We start from the raw sequence: 21,408 nt of genomic DNA on the forward strand, positions 1-21,408 counted from the left end.
CGGACGTCCGGGGCGTCAGTCGTCCGGAGGGCTCCGGAAATCCGGTGATTTGGCTCGGGTGTCGGTGTACCGGTCAACCGGAGAGGGCCAGTCGTCCGGTGCCTCGAGGTCATCCGACATTCGTAGCTCTCTGGTCGTCCGGAGCTTGGTGTCCTCACCGTCTTGTGTGCTGAGTGTAGTTGGTCTATGGTTTTCCTCCAAGCACCTGATCACACATAGTGTTCCCGCTTGATGTAGTAGCCAAGTCTCATGCATAGAAAGGGGTAGCTCGGAGAGGAGTGAGTTCACCTTATCTTTGATAGCCTTCGCTCGGGCTCTTGTCATTGGTCCAAGTGGTGTCGTTGGAGGTGTAGATGCATCCATGGGGATGGTCGTGGGATGCTCCGCATCATCTCCCCTCCCTTGGGAAAGATCCGACCTTGGATCAAATTCTTCATCACCATGGTAGGGTGAGAGGTCCTTGACATTGAAGATGTCGCTCATGTTGTACTTGTCACGCGGGAGGTCGATCTTGTAAGCATTGTTGTTGTAGCGTGCAAGCACCTTGAAGGGTCCATCTGCTCGAGGTAGAAGTTTAGACTTGCGTTTGATGGGGAAGTGGTCTTTGCGAAGGTGTAGCCACACAAGATCACCAATGTTGAATACCATGGTTTGCTTGTTGATGTTGAGCTTGGTCGCAAGTCATTGTACTTGGCGCTTGATGGTGTGCCTTGTATCTTCATGCACCTTCTTGAGATGAGTCACACGTGCACTTGCATCCATATTGATGCCCTTTTGGAGTGGAAGAGGAAGAATGTCCAATGGTGACAATGGGTCAAATCCATAGACGACCTGGAAGGGGGACTTGCCGGTTGTTGAGTGTCTTGCATGGTTGTAGGCGAACTCGGTGATAGGTAGAAACTCCTCCCACTCCTTGATGTTCTTCTTGATGAGAACACGAAGTAGAGCGGAGAGTGTGCAGTTGGTCACCTCCGTTTACCTGTCAGTTTGTGGATGGTACACCATGCAGAAGAGTAGATTGATTTCGAGCTTGGCGCATAGGTTCTTCCAAAAGTAGCTTACGAACTTGACGTCATGGTCCAAGACAATCGTCTTTGGCACTCCATGTAGACGCAATATTTCCCTACAAAAGAGATTGGAAACATGTGAAGCATCATCTATCTTGTTTCATGGTATGAAGAACAAGCAAGAAACTGAGATTGCAATCTACATGGATTATCTTACCTTTGATGTACTTGATGATATAAGGAAAAGCCTCAATGAATTCACTCCATTTAGCATGATGCTTGTTCAACTTAGTTTGACCCTTAAGGTATTTAAGCGTTTCATGATCGGTATGAATGATGAATTCATGAGTGTGAAGATAGTGTTCCCTTTCATGCAAAACTCACACTAAAGCATATAACTCTTTGTCATAGGTGGGGTAATTGAGTTGCACTCTGGAAAGTTTCTCACTAAAGTAAGCTATGGGGCGCTTCTCTTGCGTTAACACACCTCCTATGCCATTACCACTAGCATCACAATTAATCTCAAAGGTCTTGTCAAAGTTGGGTAATGCAAGCACGGGAGCATGAGTCAGCAAATTTTTAAGCTCATTGGAAGCGGTATCTTGGGATGGTCCCCAAACAAAAGGCGCATTTTTCTTGCTCAAAGCATGCAAAGGTGAAGCAATGGTGCTAAAGTCCTTCACCAATCTACGGTAGAAACCGGCTAAACCAAGGAAAATACGCACTTGTTGCAAATTGGTTTGTTGGGGCCAAGTTTTAATAGCATTGATCTTAGAGTCATCAATTTGAAAACCCTTAGAGGAAACTACAAAACCCAAGAAAACGAGTTTATCAACGCCAAAAAGGCACATTTCCATGTTAGCATAGAGACGCTCTTTTTGAAGAGTTTGCAAAATGGTTCGGACATGGGTGACGTGATCTTTAAGAGATTTTCTATAAACAAGGTTATCATCAAAGTAGAACACAACAAACTTACCAATGTAAGGGCGAAAGACATGATTCATAAGATGCATGAATGTACCCGGTGCTTCCGATAAACCCATAGGCATGACTAACCACTCATACAAGCCAAACTTTGTTTTGAAAGCGGTTTTCCATTCATCACCCTCTTGTATGTGGATTTGATAGTAACCACTTTTAAGATCAATCTTCAAAAATATAGTGGCACCACTAAGTTCATCAAGCATATCATCAAGGCGTGGAATGGGATACCTATAGCGAACGGTGATAGCATTTGTACGTCTACAATTGGAGCACATGCAAAAGTTACCATCTCATTTTGGCATAAGAATGACCGGAACTAATGAGGACATCAATACCATTGTTACACCCACAACCCTTGCTGCTATACATACTGGACCAATTACTAGAGCTCGCGCACGCCAATTAAATTATTAGGTACTTCGTTTCTTGGTAATGATTCTAATGTTCATGAGAATATGATGCTGCCTAAATTGTATACATTTGTTTTGCTTACAAATGAAGGGCTTGGCATGGATAAGAGGGATGAACACTGGAGCAAGACCAAGCATGGAGATGATGGCATGTGCAAGAGGATCAAGAACGGAGTTACAAGTGATGATTTCAGGACATTGAAGCCACCATAAGGAGTGCATGAAGCCTTGGACGAAATATACAAGATGCCACTTCACAACTTTCCTCCAGAGGCTATTCTAGGTGTTGTGTCACCTTATTATTGGGCCAGGCCCTTGTATTTCCGAAATACTTAAGTATAGGCTGTTTCTAGAGTCCGTATGTGTGGGGAAACAAGAGTTAGGGTGTAACGCCCCGAGACCATTGCGCCAGGTGTCTTCCAGTTATTCGTTGTATTTGCCATGTCATTTTCTTGCATGTTGCATCTTGCCATGTCATCATGTGCATTGCATCATCATGTTTTCAAAACTTGCATTCGTCCGGGTTCCCCTAGTTCCATCCCTTGTCCGTTCTGTGCCCAGGCACACTTGCACGCGCCCGCGGCACGTCCAAAATATTATTTTGTAAGTGGCCGGAAAATGTTCTTGGAATGTGTGGAAAGTGGACATGCGGTGTTTTTATGTTGTCAGTAGGCCGGCTGTCAAATTTCATCGCATTCGGAGTCTGTTTGACGCCCCAACGGATAACTATAGCGACATTATAGTCGGTCAAATTGCCGGACGTTTCGGTCTCCGCAAACAGTCGCCGGGCCTCTCTCTCTTCTCCTCTCTCAGTCGATGGCCCTCTACACAGCCCACTAGCCCACCTTTGCTACCCCTCTCCATTTTGGACCACCAGATGGCGATCGAACAGTCCAAAAATGGACTAAAACCCCCTCTCCTAGCCCCTTGCCTATGAATGGACGGCCTCCCCCTTCCATTTCTGTCAAAACCCTAGCCTCCCTCGTTTTCCGTGCCGCCCAACCACCAGCCGCCAGCCTCCTCCCACCGTCTCCTCCATTTCTGCATCGGTCAAGTCCTCCGCCGCCACTTGTCGCACCTCCATTAGCCCCACCGCCACCTGACTGTGCCCTCCTCCAACTTATGCGTGCCACGTCGCCCTGCCTCCCCGTCCCATAACAGAGGGCCTGCCGAAGCCCGAGCGAGGCTCGCCCCGGGCCACAACCGGGTCCGATCCACCGCCGCGTGCACCCAGGCCCGCAGGCGCCCTTGCCCCGAGCTCCCTCCTGCTCGTCCCCGTCGCTTGCGTCACCTCACACCGCGCCGGGGCGATCTCCGGCGACTAGGAGCCGCTACTGGTGACCCCAGGCCAGATCCGTCTCTCTCTATGTCTCTCTCTTTCCCTTCGTCCTCCCTCTCCCTCATCTCGCTCTCTGTTCCCTGCGCAGGAACCGAGCCCGCCATGGCCGCTCGGTGTGTAGCGCAGCTTGAAGCTCCGCCCGTCGCGCCGTCGCCCGGATCTGGAGAGTCGCAGGCCGGATCTGCCCGTTCCCGGCTCCCTCGACCTCGTCCCTGCCGCCGGTGGTCGTCCTGTCGTCTGCCCTCACCGGAAGTCCGGCTGCCGCCTGCAACTGCTGGAATGAGACGACTAATGCCACGCCGTGCGTTGACCTCTCCAGCGAGGCCCAGCAGTGTCCTCCGTCTCCTGGACCGGCCCTTCTCCTCCTCTGCTGTGTCGGCTGGGCCTGGCCCATGGTGAGGCCACCCCCATTGTGCCCTCCTTTTTTTCCGTTCTGCTGGGCTAGTCAGATTTAGCCCGTTATGGGTTTTTCCTGTTCCAGCGATTTTGTCTTTTTTCAGGGAATTTCAGTTTTACAGAATAGTCCCTAGACTTCATGCATTTAATAACTCCACAACCGCGCATCGGTTTAAAATGATTTATATATGAAAAATTACTAGATTTTCATCTAGTTTCACAATATCCAACTTTCATCCATGTTTAAAATGTTTAAACTGCTGGTTGCATTAATTTGCTCATATGCCATGTTAAAATGCTTTATTTCATAACTAATTAACCGTAGCTCCAAATTTCATAAACTTTATATGTAAATGGGGTAGAAAAATGCCGAGTTTAACATGGTGCACTAATCTTGCATGTTTAATAAATCTAAAATATGGTTTAGGGCAGAACAGTACCAAATCCATAAATTTGCACATGAGGATTTACCATAATTGTTGTTTGTTGTTCCGGCCTCATTTAAACTTGCCTAGATAGGTAGTTTTTCTTATGCTTCACCTCTTTCCATGCTAACCAACATTTAATATTGTTGAGTATATAACCGAGAGAGAACTAAATAAGTCATGTGGTGTTCCACTTAATTTGTAGGATTGCTTGTGCACTTTGCCATGTCATGCATAATTAAACGGGACATGCATCATAGTTGGTTGTGCATAATGCCATGCTTATCTGGTGGTTGTTTACTATGTTGTTTGCTTCTTTCCGGTGTTGCTTCTTCGGGCTAGTTCCGATAACGTCGTGTTTGTGAGGATCCGTTCGACTATGTCCGTTTGTCTTCTTCATGGACTCGTTCTTCTTCCTTGCGGGATCTCAGGAAAGATGACAATACCCTCGAAATCACTTCTATATTTGCTTGCTAGTTGATCGCTCTATTGCTATGCCGCGATACCTACCACTTGTTATATCATGCCTCCCATATTGCCATGTCAAGCCTCTAACCCACCTTTCCTAGCAAACCGTTGTTTGGCTATGTTACCGCTTGCTCAGCCCCTCTTATAGCGTTGCTATAGTTGCAGGTGAAGATGAAGTTTGTTCCATGTTGGAACATGGATATGTTGGGATATCACAATATCTATTATTTTAATTAATGCATCTATATACTAGGTAAAGGGTGGAAGGCTCGGCCATATGCCTGGTGTTTTGTTCCACTCTTGCCGCCCTAGTTTCCGTCATACCGGTGTTATGTTCCTTGATTTTGTGTTCCTTACACGGTTGGGTGTTATGGGGACCCCTTGACAGTTTGCTTTGAATAAAACTCTAGCAAGGCCGAACCTTGGTTTTACCATTTGCCTCACCACCACCTACTTTTCCCTTGGGAGTCGCGCTCCCAAGGGTCATCTTTATTTTAACCGCCTCGGGCCAGTGCTTCTCTAAGTGTTGGTCCGAAACAGAGCCACTTGCAGCGCCACCGCGGGGAAACTTGAGGGTTGGTTTTAGTTGTACGTAGTGTTCATCCGGTGTTGCCCTAAGAACGAAATATGTGCAGCTCCTATCAGGATGTCGGCGCATCGGGCGGTCTTGCTGGTCTTGTTTCACCATTGTCGAAATGTCTTGTAACCGGGATTCCGAAACTGATCGGGTCTTCTCGGGAGAAGGAATATCCTTCGTTTACCGTGAGAGCTTGTGATGTGCTAAGTTGGGACACCCCTGCAGGATTTGAACTTTCGAAAGTCGTGCCCGCGGTTATGGGCAGATTGGAATTTGTTAATGTCCGTTTGTAGAGAACTTGACACTTAATTTAATTAAAATGCATCAACCGCGTGTGTAGCCGTGATGGTCTCTTCTCGCCGGAGTCTGGGAAGTGAACACGGTTCTTGTGTTATGCTTGAACGTTAGTAGTTTCAGGATCACTTCTTGGTCACTTCTTGCTTCTCGACCGTTGCGTTGCTTCTCTTCTCGCTCTTATTTGCGTAAGTTAGCCACCATATATTCTTAGTGCTTGCTACAGCTCCACCTCACTACCCCCTTTCCCACCCATAAGCTTAAATAGTCTTGATCTCGCAGGTGTGAGATTGCTGAGTCCTCGTGACTCATAGATACTTCCAAACAGTTGCAGGTGCCCATGGTACCAGTGCAGATGACGCAACCGAGCTCAAGTGGGAGCTCGAGGAATATCTTGTTCATTGTGTTGTTTCGTTTCCATTTGATCAGTAGTGGAGCCCAGTTGGGACGATCGGGGATCTAGCTTTTGGGGTTGTCTTCCTTTTATTTTGGTTCCGTGGTCGGACCTTGATTCTATTCTAGATGATGTATGTTTAACTTGTATTTGTGTGAAGTGGCAATTTTAAGCCAACTCTTTATCCCTTTCTAATTAGTACATGGGATTGTGTGAAGATTACACCTCTTGCGACAAACCTACCCTGCGGCTATGCCTCTAAGTCGTGCCCCAACACGTGGGAGATATAGTCGCATTATGGGTGTTACAAGTTGGTAATCAGAGCCTTCCCCGACTTAGGAGCCCCCTGCCTGATTGATTCGCTGACGTTGTTGAGTCTAGAAGAAAATGTTTTGAGTCTTATAGAATTATATATATCAGAGAGTAGGATTCTTTTTACTCCTTAGTCCCTTCGTTGCTCTGGTGAGGCCTCCTGATGTAGAGTTTTGACTCTTATCTCCTCAAATTTCATGAAAAAAAATTAGGATCACGCGGGTATCTTGGAATTGTTCCGATGGTTTTGTGACGAGAACATTGTTCTTGGTGCCTACTGACATTTAGGGGTTGTGGCAGTGTCCTGGGGAGTTGAGCTCCGAGGTGTTGCCGTCAAAATTTTATCGTTGCTGTTCTGGAATACCTGAGTTTCACCGACATCGAAAATCTCTTTTATGTAATTGTTGGTGAGATAACCACGATGCCACCCAGTACTAGGGCGGGAGTTTGGGAGTATTGCCATAACTCGTATAACGGATGCTTTTCGAAGGTTGAGGTATACGATTTCCGAAGGTTTCTTGGTTATGTGTTGAAGGATGGATACAGCTGGATGTAGGAATTGTTAGTTTGGGTGAGATATTATGCTTCCCCTGTATCCCCATCACCTGATTGCATAACCAGAAAGTTTCGGGAGCTTACAAGTGGGAATTCAAGTATCACGTAGGAATTCTTTCCAACAGACATATGATACGATATGGGATCTATCATATGTTTGTTTCCAGCTTATTTTGCAAGCCAATCCTTTGTTTTGTTTTGAGTTGTGCTATTAGAGTTGCTTCAATGTCAAGTGTTGATTCCATACCTTTCTAAGTGGTGTTCTCACACTTCTATGTGAATACCAATCCTTCTTGATCACCGAGTTTGTCATGTCAATTTCTTCTCAACCGGTGTGCTCCTCTTCAAGTGGATCCGATCATTCTTGACATCTGCAAGATCAACTCTAAGTCTTCTCAACGTTGTTTGTTTCATCCGTCCCATGTTGCCTTTGTTTTCCCGCCTTCCCACCCTTTTTCGTCAAGGACTCGGATTTCTTAATCAAGTATCATTTTATTGATGGGAAGCCTCTCCATTCTTTTCTGTCAATGTTCTTATCTGGTGATTCTCAGGAAGATACTAACGGAGCTTCAAGTGTATAATTCTTCATTCTTTTATTCTCCGGTGGATTCAAGTCAAGCGTTGTTGATCATATCCTTTTCCTCCTTTCAAATGTTTTTCTCATGTCGGTGCACCTCATAATCATTCCCCGCTTGCTATTCAATTGTTCCGGAGTGCTGAAGATATCTCGAAGATTCGTGTTTCCACTCTGCATTCGTTCAAGCTCTTTCGAGGTTGTTATCTCTTTCAAGACATTTAATTCAACCGGCACAATCTCTCTTTTAAATCGTTCAATGGTGTATCTTTTGAGTGGGCCCTAACCCATAGGTCTTTTCCCAGGATCTTACCTGACTCTTCTATTTTCTCGAAGTTACTCTCAAATTCTTCTCCAAGTTTGACATAAGAATGAATTAGCATCAGTCATTTGTATTTATCCAAGATCTTTCAAAAATATTCGTCGTTGGCTCAACCTTTCTATTCGTCATCTCGGAGTATCTCAACAATTCGTGGTGGTGTTTCTCATCGTCATTCTCTGCATTTGAAGACTAAAGAAGAGTTTCCCTTAAATCTTGCTCCATTCTCATCAAGATTCTTGGTTCTAGCTTGATGCCATCCTCTCATAATTGTTTTCGATTGTGAGAATTCTTTTCACCTATCCGGAGCAATTCAGGAGTCTTTTCAGTTTGATTCGTCCAAAGCCCATCATCTCAGAATTATTCATTCCATCTTTCAGCTCTCGTTCTCCAAATCTTACCAGTGCATCATCCAAGTATTCTCTAGTCAGTTCATGATCTCTTTGTTCACTTGTATCTAAATTCTCTCAAGCATCTTCGTTCATTTGCTAATTCTTCCCGGTGTTTCTTTATCTTTTCTTCGTTCATTTTCAATTCTTACGGTGGTTCGTTCTAGATTTCTCTTCCTTCGTTATCATATCTATTCATTCGTTTGTTTCCAAATCCTACCAGTGGTTCGTCGAAGACCTTCTCAAGTTTGCGCTATGTATTTCCCCAATCCTTTCTATGAGAATAAGTAATATGCTAAATCTGTTGCTTGTCATCAATCTAAATTGATGAAGGATAAGCATAATGTAATTCTTATTCTTGTTTCATCCAAGCGATTATTTCCTTATTTCGGAGGCTCATCAAAATTCTTGATTTCATTTGGTCATCTTCCTTTCCGGAGTGCCAAGTTGTTCTCGATTATATCATTTCAAAGCTTCATCCAATCATTGCAAGGCCTCAATCTTATTCTTTCATCCTTCACTTCTTTTTTATCATTCTTTTATTACCGGAATTCTTCATTGAGGCTCTACATGGTGGTTCATCAAGGATTTAATTCCTTCTCGAAGTGTTCATCGAGATTCTTTTCAGAGGAGCTCAAGTATTATTCATCTTGCATTCCGAAGCGCAATTCATTCTACCATATCTTTTGAGGTGGTGTTATGTCATTTTGACAATTGCTTAGTGTTTCATGGTTCACAAGTTGTCTGGAATGACATATTTTAAACCCGCCATTTTCAATTCGTTCATGAGATCCTTTGCAACCCATCAATGTCTTCATTGGAGTATCTTGGGTTATATTTCACCTAAAGCTTTCCCTAAGGATTGTTGCTATTTATGGTGCTTATAAATGACCCAAGTTCTTCATTTATCCTCCTGGTGAAATAAGTTTCTCGTCTCCTTGTTGAAATCAATCCAATCTATTGTTTCCGTTAGTGCTAGAATTTCACCTCATAGTTTTGAGTTGTTCTCCACAAGCCCACTACAACCTTGTTATTTTCGTTGTTGGTTTTCCAACAACTCCGTTCGACCCTTCTCCTAAAGATGCTTTTCAAGCTCATTTGAGGTATAAGATGTTGTTTTCCCCTCCGTTCTTTTGATTCCATTCTTACATTCGTTCCGGAGGCATTGTATTGTTGTTCTATTCAACCCATTATCTCATTTTTGTCAAAGATCATGTTCTTTTCGTTGCTTATCCATTCAACCGGGGTCTTGTGCCCTCTGCTCAAGCTCTTTTCATCTTATCAAGTCTTACATCTCTTTTCAACCGGAGTGCTATCCGAATTTGTTCTTCCTTGTTCCTCTTTTCTAACGAGTGTTTTCAACTTCGATCATCTCCGTTGTTTTCTTTTCTAAAAATGGTTTAACCTCTCAATGTTCATCGTTTCACTCGTTTGTCCAAGAAGCAACTTTGTTTTACCTCTTCATCTTCCATTTCTCTCCAGTGTCATCCTAGATCTCGGGAAGAGATCCTCTTGTAGTGGTGCAGTGTTGTAACGCCCCGAGACCGTTGCGCCAGGTGTCTTCCAGTTATTCGCTGTCTTTGCCATGTCATTTTCTTGCGTGTTGCATCTTGCCATGTCATCATGTGCATTGCATCATCATGTTTTCAAAACTTGCATTCGTCCGGGTTCCCCTAGTTCCGTCTATTGTCCGTTCTGAGCCCAGACACACTTGCACGCGCCCGCGGCACGTCCGAAATATTATTTTGTAAGTGGCTGGAATATGTTCTCCGAATGGGTTGAAAGTTGGCATGCGGTGTTGTTATGTTGTCAGTAGGCCCCCTGTCAAGTTTCATAGCATTCGGAGTTCGTTTGACGCCCCAATGGATAACTATAGCGACATTATAGTCGGTCAAATCATCGGACGTTTTCGGTCTCCGGAAACAGTCATCGGGCCTCTCTCTCTCTTCTCTTCTCTCAGCCATGGCCCTCTACACAGCCCACTAGCCCACCTCTGCTACCCCTCTCCGTTTTGGACCGCCAGATGGTGATCGAACAGTCCAAAAATGGACTAAAACCCCCTCTCCTAGCCCCTGCCTATAAATGGACGGCCTCCCCCTTCCATTTCTGTCAAAACCCTAGCCTCCCTCGTTTTCCGCGCTGCCCAACCACCAGCCGCCAGCCTCCTCCCACCTTCTCCTCCATTTCCGCGCCGGCGAAGTCCTCTGCCACCACTTGTCGCGCCTCCATTAGCCCCGCCGCCACCTGACCGTGCCCTCCTCCAACCTGCGCGCGCCATGTCGCCCTGCCTCCCCGTCCCATGGCCGAGGGCCCGCCGAAGCCCGAGCGAGGCCCGCCCTGGGCCAAAACCGGGCCCAATCCGCCGCCGTGCGCACGCAGCCCTGCAGGCGCCCTTGCCCCGAGCTCCCTCCCGCTCGTCCCCGTCGCTTGCGTCGCCTCACACCGCGCCGGGGCGAACTCCGGCGACCAGGAGCCGCCGCTGGTGACCCCAGGCCAGATCAATCTCCCTCTCTCTCTCTTTCCCTTCGTCCTCCCTCTCCCTCATCTCTCTCTCTGTTCCCCGCGCAGGAACCGAGCCCGCCATGGCCGCCCGTTGTGTAGCGCAGCTTGAAGCTATGTCCGTCGCGCCATCGCCCGGATCTGGAGAGCCGCAGGCCAGATCCGCCCGTTCCCGGCTCCACCAACCTCGTCCCTGCCGCCGGTGGTCGTCCCATCGTCTGCCCTCGCCGCAAGTCCCACTGCCGCCTACAACTGCTGGAACGATATGATGAAAGCCATGTCGTGCGTTAACCTCTCCAGCAAGGCCCAGCAGCGTCTTCCGTCTCCTGGGCCGACTGGGCCTGGCCCATGGTGAGGCCACCCCCCTTGTGCCCTCCTTTTTTCTGTTCTGCTTGGCTAGTCAGATTCGGACCGTTATGGGTTTTTCCTGTTCCAGCGATTCTGTCTTTTTTTTCCAGGGAATTTCAGTTTTGCAGAATAGTCCCTAGACTTCATGCATTTAATAACTCCACAACCGTGCATCGGTTTAAAATGATTTATATATGAAAAATGACTAGATTTTCATCTAGTTTCACAATATCCAACTTTCATCCATGTTTAAAATGTTTAAACTACTGGTTGCATTAATTTGCTCATACGCCATGTTAAAATGCTTTATTTCATAACTAATTAACCGTAGCTCCAAATTTAATAAACTTTATATGTAAATGGGGTATAAAAATGCCTAGTTTAACATGGTGCACTCATATTGCATGTTTAAAAACTCTAAAATATGGTTTAGGGCAGAATAGTACCAAATCCATAAATTTACACATGAGGATTTACCGGAATTGTTGTTTGTTGTTCCAGTCTCATTTAAACTTGCCTAGATAGGTAGTTTTTCTTATGCTTCACCTCTTGACATGCTAACCAACATTTGATATTGTTGAGCACATAACCAAGAGAGAACTAAATAAGTCTTGTGGTGTTCCGTCAATATGCAAATCGTTGCATATTGAGCTCCACTTAATTTGTAGGATTGCTTGTGCAGTTTGCCGTGTCATGCATAATTAAACTGGACATGCATCATACTTGGTTGTGCATCATGCCATGCTTAAGTGGTGGTTGTTTACTATGTTGTTTGCTTCTTTCCGGTGTTGCTTCTTCGGAGTAGTTCTGATAACGTCGCGTTTGTGAGGATCCGTTCGACTACGTCCGTTTGTCTTCTTCATGGACTCGTTCTTCTTCCTTGCGGGATCTCAGGCAAGATGACCATACCCTCGAAATCACTTCTATCTTTGCTTGCTAGTTGATCTCTCTATTGCTATACCGTGATACCTACCACTTGCTATATCATTCCTCCCATATTGCCATGTCAAGCCTCTAACCCACCTTTCCTAGCAAACCGTTGTTTGGCTATGTTACCGCTTTCTCAGCCCCTCTTATAGCGTTGCTAGTTGCAGGTGAAGATGAAGTTTGTTCCATGTTGGAACATGGATATGTTGGGATATCACAATATCTATTATTTAATTAATGCATATATAAACTTGGTAAAGGGTGGAAGGCTGGGCCTTATGCCTAGTGTTTTGTTCCACTCTTGCCGCCATAGTTTCCGTCATACCGGTGTTATGTTCCTTGATTTTGCGTTCCTTACATAGTTGGGTGTTATGGGGACCCCTTGATAGTTCTCTCTGAATAAAACTCCTCCAGCAAGGCCCAACCTTGGTTTTACCATTTTCCTCTCCACCACCTACTTTTCCCTTGGGAGTCACGTTCCCGAGGGTCATCTTTATTTTAACCCCCCCGGGCCAGTGCTTCTCTAGGTGTTGGTCTGAAATAGAGCCACTTGCAATGCCACCTCGGGGAAACTTGAGGGTTGGTTTTAGTTGTATGTAGTGTTCAGCCGGTGTTGCCCTGAGAACGAGATATGTGCAGCTCCTATCAGGATGTCGGCGCATCGGGCAGTCTTGCTGGTCTTGTTTTACCATTGTCGAAATGTCTTGTAACCGGGATTCTGAGACTGATTGGGTCTTCTCGGGAGAAGAAATATCCTCCGTTGATCGTGAGAGCTTGTGATGGGCTAAGTTGGGACACCCCTACAGGGTTTGAACTTTCAAAAGCTGTGCCCGCGGTTATGGGCAGATGGGAATTTGCTAATGTCCGGTTGTAGAGAACTTGACACTTAATTTAATTAAAATGCATCAACCGCGTGTGTAGCCGTGATGGTCTCTTCTCGGCGGAGTCCGGGAAGTGAACACGGTTCTTGTGTTATGCTTGAACGTAAGTAGTTTCAGGATCACTTCTTGATCACTTCTAGCTTCTCGGCCATTGCGTTGCTTCTCTTCTCGCTCTTATTTGCATAAGTTAGCCACGATATATGCTTAGTGCTTTTTGCAGATCCACCTCACTACCCCCTTTCCTACCCATAAGCTTAAATATTCTTGATCTAGTGGGTGTGAGATTGCTGAGTCCTCCTGACTCACAGATACTTCCAAACAGTTGCAGGTGCCGATGGTACCAGTGCAGATGACGCAACCGAGCTCAAGTGGGAGCTCGAGGAAGATCTTGTTCATTGTGTTGTTTCGTTTCCGTTTGATCAGTAGTGGAGCCCAGTTGGGACAATCGGGGATCTAGCTTTTGGGGTTGTCTTCCTTTTATTTTGGTTACGTAGTCGGACCTTGATTGTATTCTGGATGATGTATGTTTAACTTGTATTTGTGTGAAGTGGCGATTGTAAGCCAACTCTTTATCCCTTTCTATTCAGTACATGGGATTGTCTGAAGATTACCCCTCTTGTGGCAAACCTACCATGCGGCTATGCCTCTAAGTCGTGCCCCGACACGTGGGAGATATAGCCGCATTGTGGATGTTACATAGGGTTGATTTCGGACCCCTCCTCCAAGGGCCACTAAATTCCCCCCTCTTCCTCCATGTATACAACCCTTAGGGCGTCGTTTAGACTTTGGGTTTTGTTTAGATTAAAAGTTCGCCATAGCTGCAACTTTGCCAACTTCGTTTGTGTCCAACGACCAGACCAAGACGCCACAGAACCCCACCTTCATTCATAAAGCTTTCCTATTTTATTTGCAATATCCAGATTGCAATCTTAGTTTCTTGCTTGTTCTTCGTTTGCTTGCAGGAAATAGACCCTCGTGGTCAGGTTGATCGTGCTCCAGCGTGGTCAATAACCCTCGGAAGTTGGTTTAGCGATTGCTAAAGCGCGACATCTTTGCACGTTCGTAGTCGGATCGTCAAAGTCGACTCCTTTATCAAGTGGTATCAGATTTCCAGGTTGCTCAGTGAGATTTTACAGCTTTTCGTAGTTTAGATCAAGTCTGTTCTTCATACCTATAGTCCATGAAAAAGCCAAAAAAGATTAGGGTTAGTTCATCCTATCCGAACCAATCTGAGCCTTTGCATAATCTTTTCTGAATTTGCTTTGTTGAATTTGCGGTTGCATCATCGTGCCAAGTTGCTGGTCTTAGCGTCTAGTCCTTTAGAGTTTCGAGTTCTGTTCACAAGTTGTCACGTCACCGCTGCCATATATCACCACCGCATCATCATCATCGCTGCTGCCATATACCACCACTGCACCAAGTTCACCGCCGCTGCAATATACCACCACCACATATTCACCGCCAATCTGAGTCCATATCCGCCACCAAATATCAGTCGCCATCACGCCAATCCGAGTCCACCTACAACATATATCCTCCACCAGTCTGAGTTCCACTAGATTCATCTCCGCCCCCAGTCCGAGATTCCACCAGATTCATCTCCGCCACCAGTCCTATTTAGAGTCCAGTAATTGTTGCTTTGTTTTCGATTTCCAGATCACGCGATACTCAGAGTCGTGATAGAGTAGGACTCCCCAACTTCCGAGCTATTCGCAGAAGAAAAATATTTCCAAACATAAAAAAAATAAAAATTTGTAGACTTTTTCGAAAAAAATTGTTGCGGAGCAAAAAAAAGTCTGGAAAATTTTGGCTAGGCAGTTTTTAGGACATATTAGACTTTTTCGAAAAAAAATTGTTGCGGAGCAAAAGAAAAAGAGAAAAAAGTGAAAAAAAATATTCCAGAGTGTGCTCCTTTCTTGTTTACATGCAGCGCCATGATTTTGTTAGTGTTTTAGGCTCGCGTCTATAGTACGGTCTAGCCTAGGACCAACACAGTACCGTCGTTGAGCGTTTATTTAACTTTGCATATCTGAATTGATTATTGCTGCCCCTTTTTGCTACCATATTATAAGCCTTCCCAGCTCCACATACATCTACGTTGTGCGTTTAACTCTCCCTGGTAACCGCTCTATCCAAGCTTCGAGAGTTTTGACTACAACGGTTGCTGATCACCACCTGCTGCTTGGTAAGAACTGGTAACAATTTGAGATTCGCTTGACGGATTTGTGACTGTCCACCACACCATCACCACCACTTCCTAGTAGTCTGTAGGATCATATTCTTGTGTGTTTCTATTGCTTCTAACCATGGCAGGATCACAAGCCGAAAAGACTGACTGGGAGAACATGACAAACAAAGAGTTACATGATAAGTTTCAGCAACTGATGAGTGGACAGGTGGAAGATGTGCTAAATAGATTTGACGAGGCCATGGAGAAGATAGATGGCATTGAGAAGGCATTCGAAACAAAGCTCGATAACAAGTTTAATTAATTTCTCGCGCGTCTTCCACCACCACTACCGACTGCAGCTAATGCACCTCTACAACAACAACAACAACGTCGCCTTCCAAATCAAGTGGGACGAGCACAGCGCGTTCCCATTGACCCTGTGCAAAATTTTGGTGCCGTTGTTGAGGCTTCTGTAGCTCCTGCTGCTACTGCAGAGGTGGAGGACCATTACGAGGATAAGGTTGATCAAAATCAGAACTACATGCAACCACCAGCACCACCACCACTAGGTCGTCCTCAGGTATATCATCGCAACGGTAGGGCTGCACCACCACATGAGGTACGAGATCATGACCATCTTCCTTAACTGAAATTGAATATTCCACCATTTGAGGGTAGATATGTTCCTAATATATATATTACTTGGGAGTTAGGAACTGAACAACGTTTTACATGTTTACAATATCCCGAGGAGAGACGTGTTCCTGCTGCTGTTTGAGCTTTCACTAGTTTTGCATGTGTTTGGTGGTCTGAGCATTGTAGATTATATCCTATTCCAGCTACTTGGGCTGCTTTGAAAACTGCTATGCGTACTCGTTGGGTTCCGCCATATTATCAACGTGAATTACTTCAAAAATTGCAACGTTTAAGACAAGGAAAAAATTACGTAGAAGAATATTATCAGGAATTACAAACTGGCATGATTAGATGTGGTATTGTTGAGGAGAATGAAGCTATGCTTGCACGTTTTATGGGTGGATTAAATAGAGATATTCAGACTATTCTAGAGTATAAGGAGTATACTAATATCACTCGTTTATTCCATCTTGCTTGTAAAGCTGAACGTGAAGTGCAGGATCGACAGGCATTGGCGCAAACTAACTTTTCCGCAGGTCGATCTTCATCATGGACACCACGTGCATCCTCTACTTCCACTGCACCAGCATCTCCATTAGGTGCCACCTCCAGCCGTGATACAAGAAAGTAGCCACAAACACCAATATCTGCCAAGAGCACACCTGCCGGACCTGTGCAGAGCTCTTCTTCTTCCATGGCATCAACAGGGCACACAAGTGATATTATTTGTCGTCGTTGAAAGGGAAGAGGACATTTTGCGAGAGAATGCAAATCTCAGCGTGTGATGATTGTTACTGAGGATGGTGGGTATGAGTCCGCTAGTGACTATGATGAGGAGACTTTGTCTCTTATTACACATGAAGAACACGGTGGAGATGATTCTAATCATGAGACGCAATACATGGCTGCTGAAGATGCTGACAGGTATGAATGTTTAGTTGCTCAACGTGTTTTGAGTGTGCAGGTTACACAAGCTGAGCAAAACCAGAGGCATAATTTGTTCCATACAAAGGGAGTTGTGAAGGAACGTTCTGTTCACGTCATCATAGATGGAGGGAGCTTCAATAACTTGTCTAGCATGGAGATGGTGGAGAAGCTATCTCTCACCACAAGACCACATCCATATCCTTACTACATCCAATGGTTCAACAACAGCGGCAAGGTTAAGGTAACACGTACTATTCGTGTGCATTTTAGTATCGCTACATATGCTGATTATGTGGATTTTGATGTGGTACCTATGCAAGCATGTTCCTTATTACTTGGTAGACCATGGCAATTTGATAAGAATTCTGTACACCATGGTAGAAACAATCAATATTCTCTTGTTCATAAGGAAAAAAATATTACTTTGCTTCCTATGACTCCTGATTCCATTTTGAAAGATGGTATTAATAGAGCTAATAAAGCAAAACAGGAGAAAAATAAGAGTGACAATCAGATTGTGGCAAAAGAATTTGAGCAACAAATGAACCCTAATAATAAACCATCTAGTGTTGCTTCTGAAATTAAATTCAAAAGTGCATGTTTACTTGCCACCAAATCTGGTATTGAAGATCTAGATTTTAGCAAATCTCTTTGCTATGCTTTTGTGTGCAAAGAGGCATTATTTTCATTCGAGGACGTGCCTTCCTCTTTGCCTGCTGCTGTCACTAACATTTTGCAGGAGTTCGCTGACGTCTTTCCACAAGATGTGCCACCGGGATTACCACCTATTCGAGGGATTGAGCATCAAATTGACTTAATTCCCGGTGCATCATTACCCAACCGTGGACCATACCGTACCAATCCAGAGGAGATGAAGGAGATTATGAGTCAAGTACAAGAACTGCTCAAGAAGGTTATATACGCGAATCCCTTAGTCGTTGTGCTGTTCCTATCATTTTAGTGCTGAAAAAGGATGGTACGTCGCGTATGTGCGTTGATTGTAGAGGCATTAATAATATAACTATTCGTTATCGTCATCCTATTCCTAGGCTAGATGATATGCTTGATGAATTGAGTGGCTCTACAATATTCTCCAAAGTTGATTTGCGTAGTGGATACCATCAAATTCGTATGAAATTGGGAGATGAATGGAAAACAGCATTTAAAACTAAGTTTGGATTATATGAGTGGTTAGTCATGCCATTTGGGTTCACTAATGCACCTAGTACTTTCATGAGGTTAATGAATGAAGTTTTACATGCTTTCATTGGACGATTTGTGGTAGTTTACTTTGATGACATATTGATTTATAGCAAATCTTTGGAGGAACATTTGGAAAATTACGTGCTATTTTTATTGCTCTACGTGATGCACGTTTGTTTAGTAACCTTGTAAAGTGCATCTTTTGCACCGACCGAGCATCTTTTCTTAGCTATGTTGTTACTCCATAGGGAATTGAAGTTGATAAAGCCAAGATTGAAGCTATTGAGAGTTGGCCGCAGCCCAAAACGGTCACACAAGTGAGGAGTGTCCTTGGCCTTGCTGGTTTCTATAGGCATTTTGTGAGAGATTTCAGCACCATTGCTGCACCTCTCAATGAGCTTACAAAGAAGGATGTGCCTTTTGTTTGGGGTACCGCACAGGAAGAAGCCTTCACGGTATTGAAAGATAAGTTGACACATGCTCCTTTACTCCAACTTCCTGATTTTATTAAGACTTTTGAGCTTGAATGTGATGCTACTGGAATTGGATTAGGAGGTGTGTTATTACAAGATGGCAAACCTGTTGCATACTTTTCTGAAAAATTGAGTGGGCCTAGTCTGAACTATTCTACTTATGATAAAGAATTATATGCTCTTGTTCGGACCTTAGAAACATGGCAACATTATTTATTTCCCAAGGAATTTGTTATACATTCTGATCATGAATCTTTGAAACACATTAAAAGTCAAGCAAAACTGAACCGTAGACATGCTAAATGGGTTGAATTCATTGAGACATTCCCTTATGTCATTAAACACAAGAAGGGTAAAGAAAATGTTATTGTTGATGCATTGTCTCATCATTATACTATGCTTTCACAACTTGAATTTAAAATATTTGGTTTGGAGACCATCAAAGATCAATATGTGCATGATGCTGAATTTAAAGATGTATTGCAGAATTGTAAGGAAGTGAGAACTTGGAACAAGTTCATTCCTAATGATGGATTTGTGTTTCGTGCTAATAAGCTATGCATTCCAGCTGGCTCCGTTCGTCTTTTGTTGTTGAAGGAGGCACATGGAGGAGGATTAATGGGACACTTTGGCGCAAGAAGACGGATGATATATTTGCTACATATTTCTTTTGGCCAAAGATGAGACGGGATGTTGAGCGTTTTGTTGCTCGCTGCACTACAAGTCAAAAAGCTAAGTCACGACTCAATCCTCATGATTTATATATGCCTTTGCCTATACCTAGTGTTCCTTGGGAGGATATATCTATGGACTTAGTTTTAGGTTTACCTCGAACAAAGAAGGGGAGGGATATCATATTTGTTGTCATGGATAGGTTCTCGAAAATGTCACACTTTATACCATGTCATAAAAGCAATGATGATGTTAATGTTGTTGATTTGTTCTTTCGTGAAATTATTCGCTTGCATGGTGTGCCAAATACCATTGTTTCAGATCATGATACTAAATTCCTTAGCCACTTTTGGAGATGTTTATGGGCTAAGTTGGGAACTAAACTGCTTTTTAGTACTACTTGTCACCCCCAAACTGATGGACAAACTGAAGTAGTCAATAGAACATTGTCTACTATGCTTAGGGTTGTTTTGAAGAATAATAAGAAAATGTGGGAAGAATACTTGCTTCATGTTGAATTTTCTTATAATCGTTCATTGCATTCTACTACTAAGATGTGCCCTTTTGAAATTATGTATGGTTTCCTACCTCGTGCACCTATTGATTTGTTGCCCCTTCCGTCTTCGGAGATGGTTAATTTTGATGCTAAAGAACATGTTGAATTGATTTTAAAAATGCATGAGTTAACTAAGGAAACCATTGAGCATATGAATGCTAAATATAAACTTGGTGGAGATAAGGGTAGAAAACATGTTGTGTTTGCACCTGGAGATCTTGTTTGGTTACATTTCGTAAGGATAGATTTCCTAATTTGTGCAAATCAAAGCTAATGCCACGTGTTGATGGTCCTATTAAGGTGTTAGAGAAAATAAATGATAATGCATATAAACTTGAGCTACCTGCAGATTTTGGGGTTAGTCCCACTTTTAACATTGCAGGTTTGAAGCCTTATTTGGGTGAGGAAGATGAGCTTCCGGCGAGGACGACTTCATTTCAAGAAGGGGAGGATGATGAGGACATCAATACCATTGTTACACCCACAGCTCCTGCTGCTATACATACTGGACCAATTACTAGAGCTCGCGCACACCAATTGAATTATCAGGTACTTTCGTTTCTTGGTACTGATTCCAATGTTCATGAGAATATGATGCTGCCTAAATTGGATACATTTGTTTTGCTTACAAATGAAGGGCCTGGCATGAATAAGAGGGATGAACACTGGAGCAAGACCAAGCATGGAGATGATGGCATGTGCAAGGGGATCAAGAACGGAGTTACAAGTGATGATTTCAGGACTTTGAAGCCACCATAAGGAGTGCATGAAGCCTTGGACGAAATATACAAGATGCCACTTCATAAATTTCGTCCAGAGGCTATTGTAGGTGTTGCGTCACCTTATTATTTGGCCAGGCCCATGTATTTTCGAAATACTTAAGTATAGGCTGTTTTTAGAGTCCGTATGTGTGGGGAAACAAGAGTTAGGGTTGATTTCGGACCCGTCCTCCAATGGCCGCGAAATTCCCCCCTCTTCCTCCATATATACAGCCCTTACGGCGTCGTTTAGACTTTGGGTTTTGTTCAGATTAAAAGTTCGGCAAAGTTGCAACATCGCGTACTTAGTTTGTGTCCAATGACCAGACCGAGACGTCACAGAACCCCGCCTTCATTAATGAAGCTTTCCTCTTTTATTCGCAATATCCAGATTGCAATCTCAGTTTCTTGCTTGTTCTTTGTTTGCTCGCAGGAAATAGACCCTCGTGGTCAGGTTGATTGTGCTCCGGCGTGGTCAATAACCCTCGACGTTGTCTTCGCACGTTCGTAGTCGGATCGTCAAAGTCGACTCCCACAGAAAACGATATCTATCTCATCGAAACATTTCCATTGAGCTTGGTGTGGTCAATAGTCCATTTAGATTGCAATCTCAGTGTAGTGACCAGACCTCAAACAGTCTGATCTCTGTGCTCAGGTGTCATCCCTGGATTAGTAATGCTGACACCACATAGTACTTGAAGGATTTATAACAGAGTAGCAATCACACACTTATTACATCGAGTGTCTCAATAGAGAAGTTATTACAATAAATACGGCTTAAGGCCATCTAATAACGATAACAGCGGAAGGCTTGGAAGATAAGTGAGTCCATCAACTCCAACGGCATCACTGAGTATAGAACCACGACCTAAAACTCCTTAATCGTCGTCTAAAAAGTCTGCAACAATAACGTTG

At 44.2% G+C, this 21,408-nt stretch overlaps 1 protein-coding gene across 3 annotated transcripts; it reads left to right on the forward strand.

The window, feature by feature from the left end:
• Positions 1–3,345: 3,345 nt before the first annotated feature.
• Positions 3,346–20,877, forward strand: LOC147985082 (uncharacterized). Of its 3 annotated transcripts, XM_087543874.1 has the most exons (4): positions 3,346–3,748; positions 3,829–4,135; positions 14,061–17,744; positions 18,283–20,877. In XM_087543874.1, exons 3-4 carry the CDS (start codon positions 16,689–16,691, stop codon positions 19,189–19,191), a joined length of 1,965 nt encoding a protein of 654 aa, XP_087400000.1. In that variant the 5' UTR covers positions 3,346–3,748; positions 3,829–4,135; positions 14,061–16,688; the 3' UTR covers positions 19,192–20,877. The 3 variants fall into 3 exon arrangements, 1 of the variants encoding a protein (XP_087400000.1); XR_015616454.1 differs by lacking the exons at positions 14,061–17,744; positions 18,283–20,877 and adding an exon at positions 12,096–14,043 and having other exon boundaries at positions 3,346–4,135; XR_015616453.1 differs by lacking the exons at positions 14,061–17,744; positions 18,283–20,877 and adding an exon at positions 4,904–6,492 and having other exon boundaries at positions 3,346–4,135.
• The last annotated feature ends 531 nt before the right edge of the window (positions 20,878–21,408 follow it).

This window comes from Triticum urartu, chromosome 2A (assembly GCF_056163025.1).
Source record: "Triticum urartu cultivar PI428250 chromosome 2A, HENAU_Tu73, whole genome shotgun sequence".
NCBI classification, from domain to species: Eukaryota; Viridiplantae; Streptophyta; class Magnoliopsida; order Poales; family Poaceae; genus Triticum; species Triticum urartu.

Bases quoted from the DNA above. Each gene is read 5' to 3' on its own strand.
- LOC147985082 (XM_087543874.1), top strand. From the start codon at position 16,689: ATGATTGTTACTGAGGATGGTGGGTATGAGTCCGCTAGTGACTATGAT. The intron at 17,745-18,282 runs GTTATATACGCG...GTTACTCCATAG, and splicing joins TACAAGAACTGCTCAAGAAG to GGAATTGAAGTTGATAAAGC.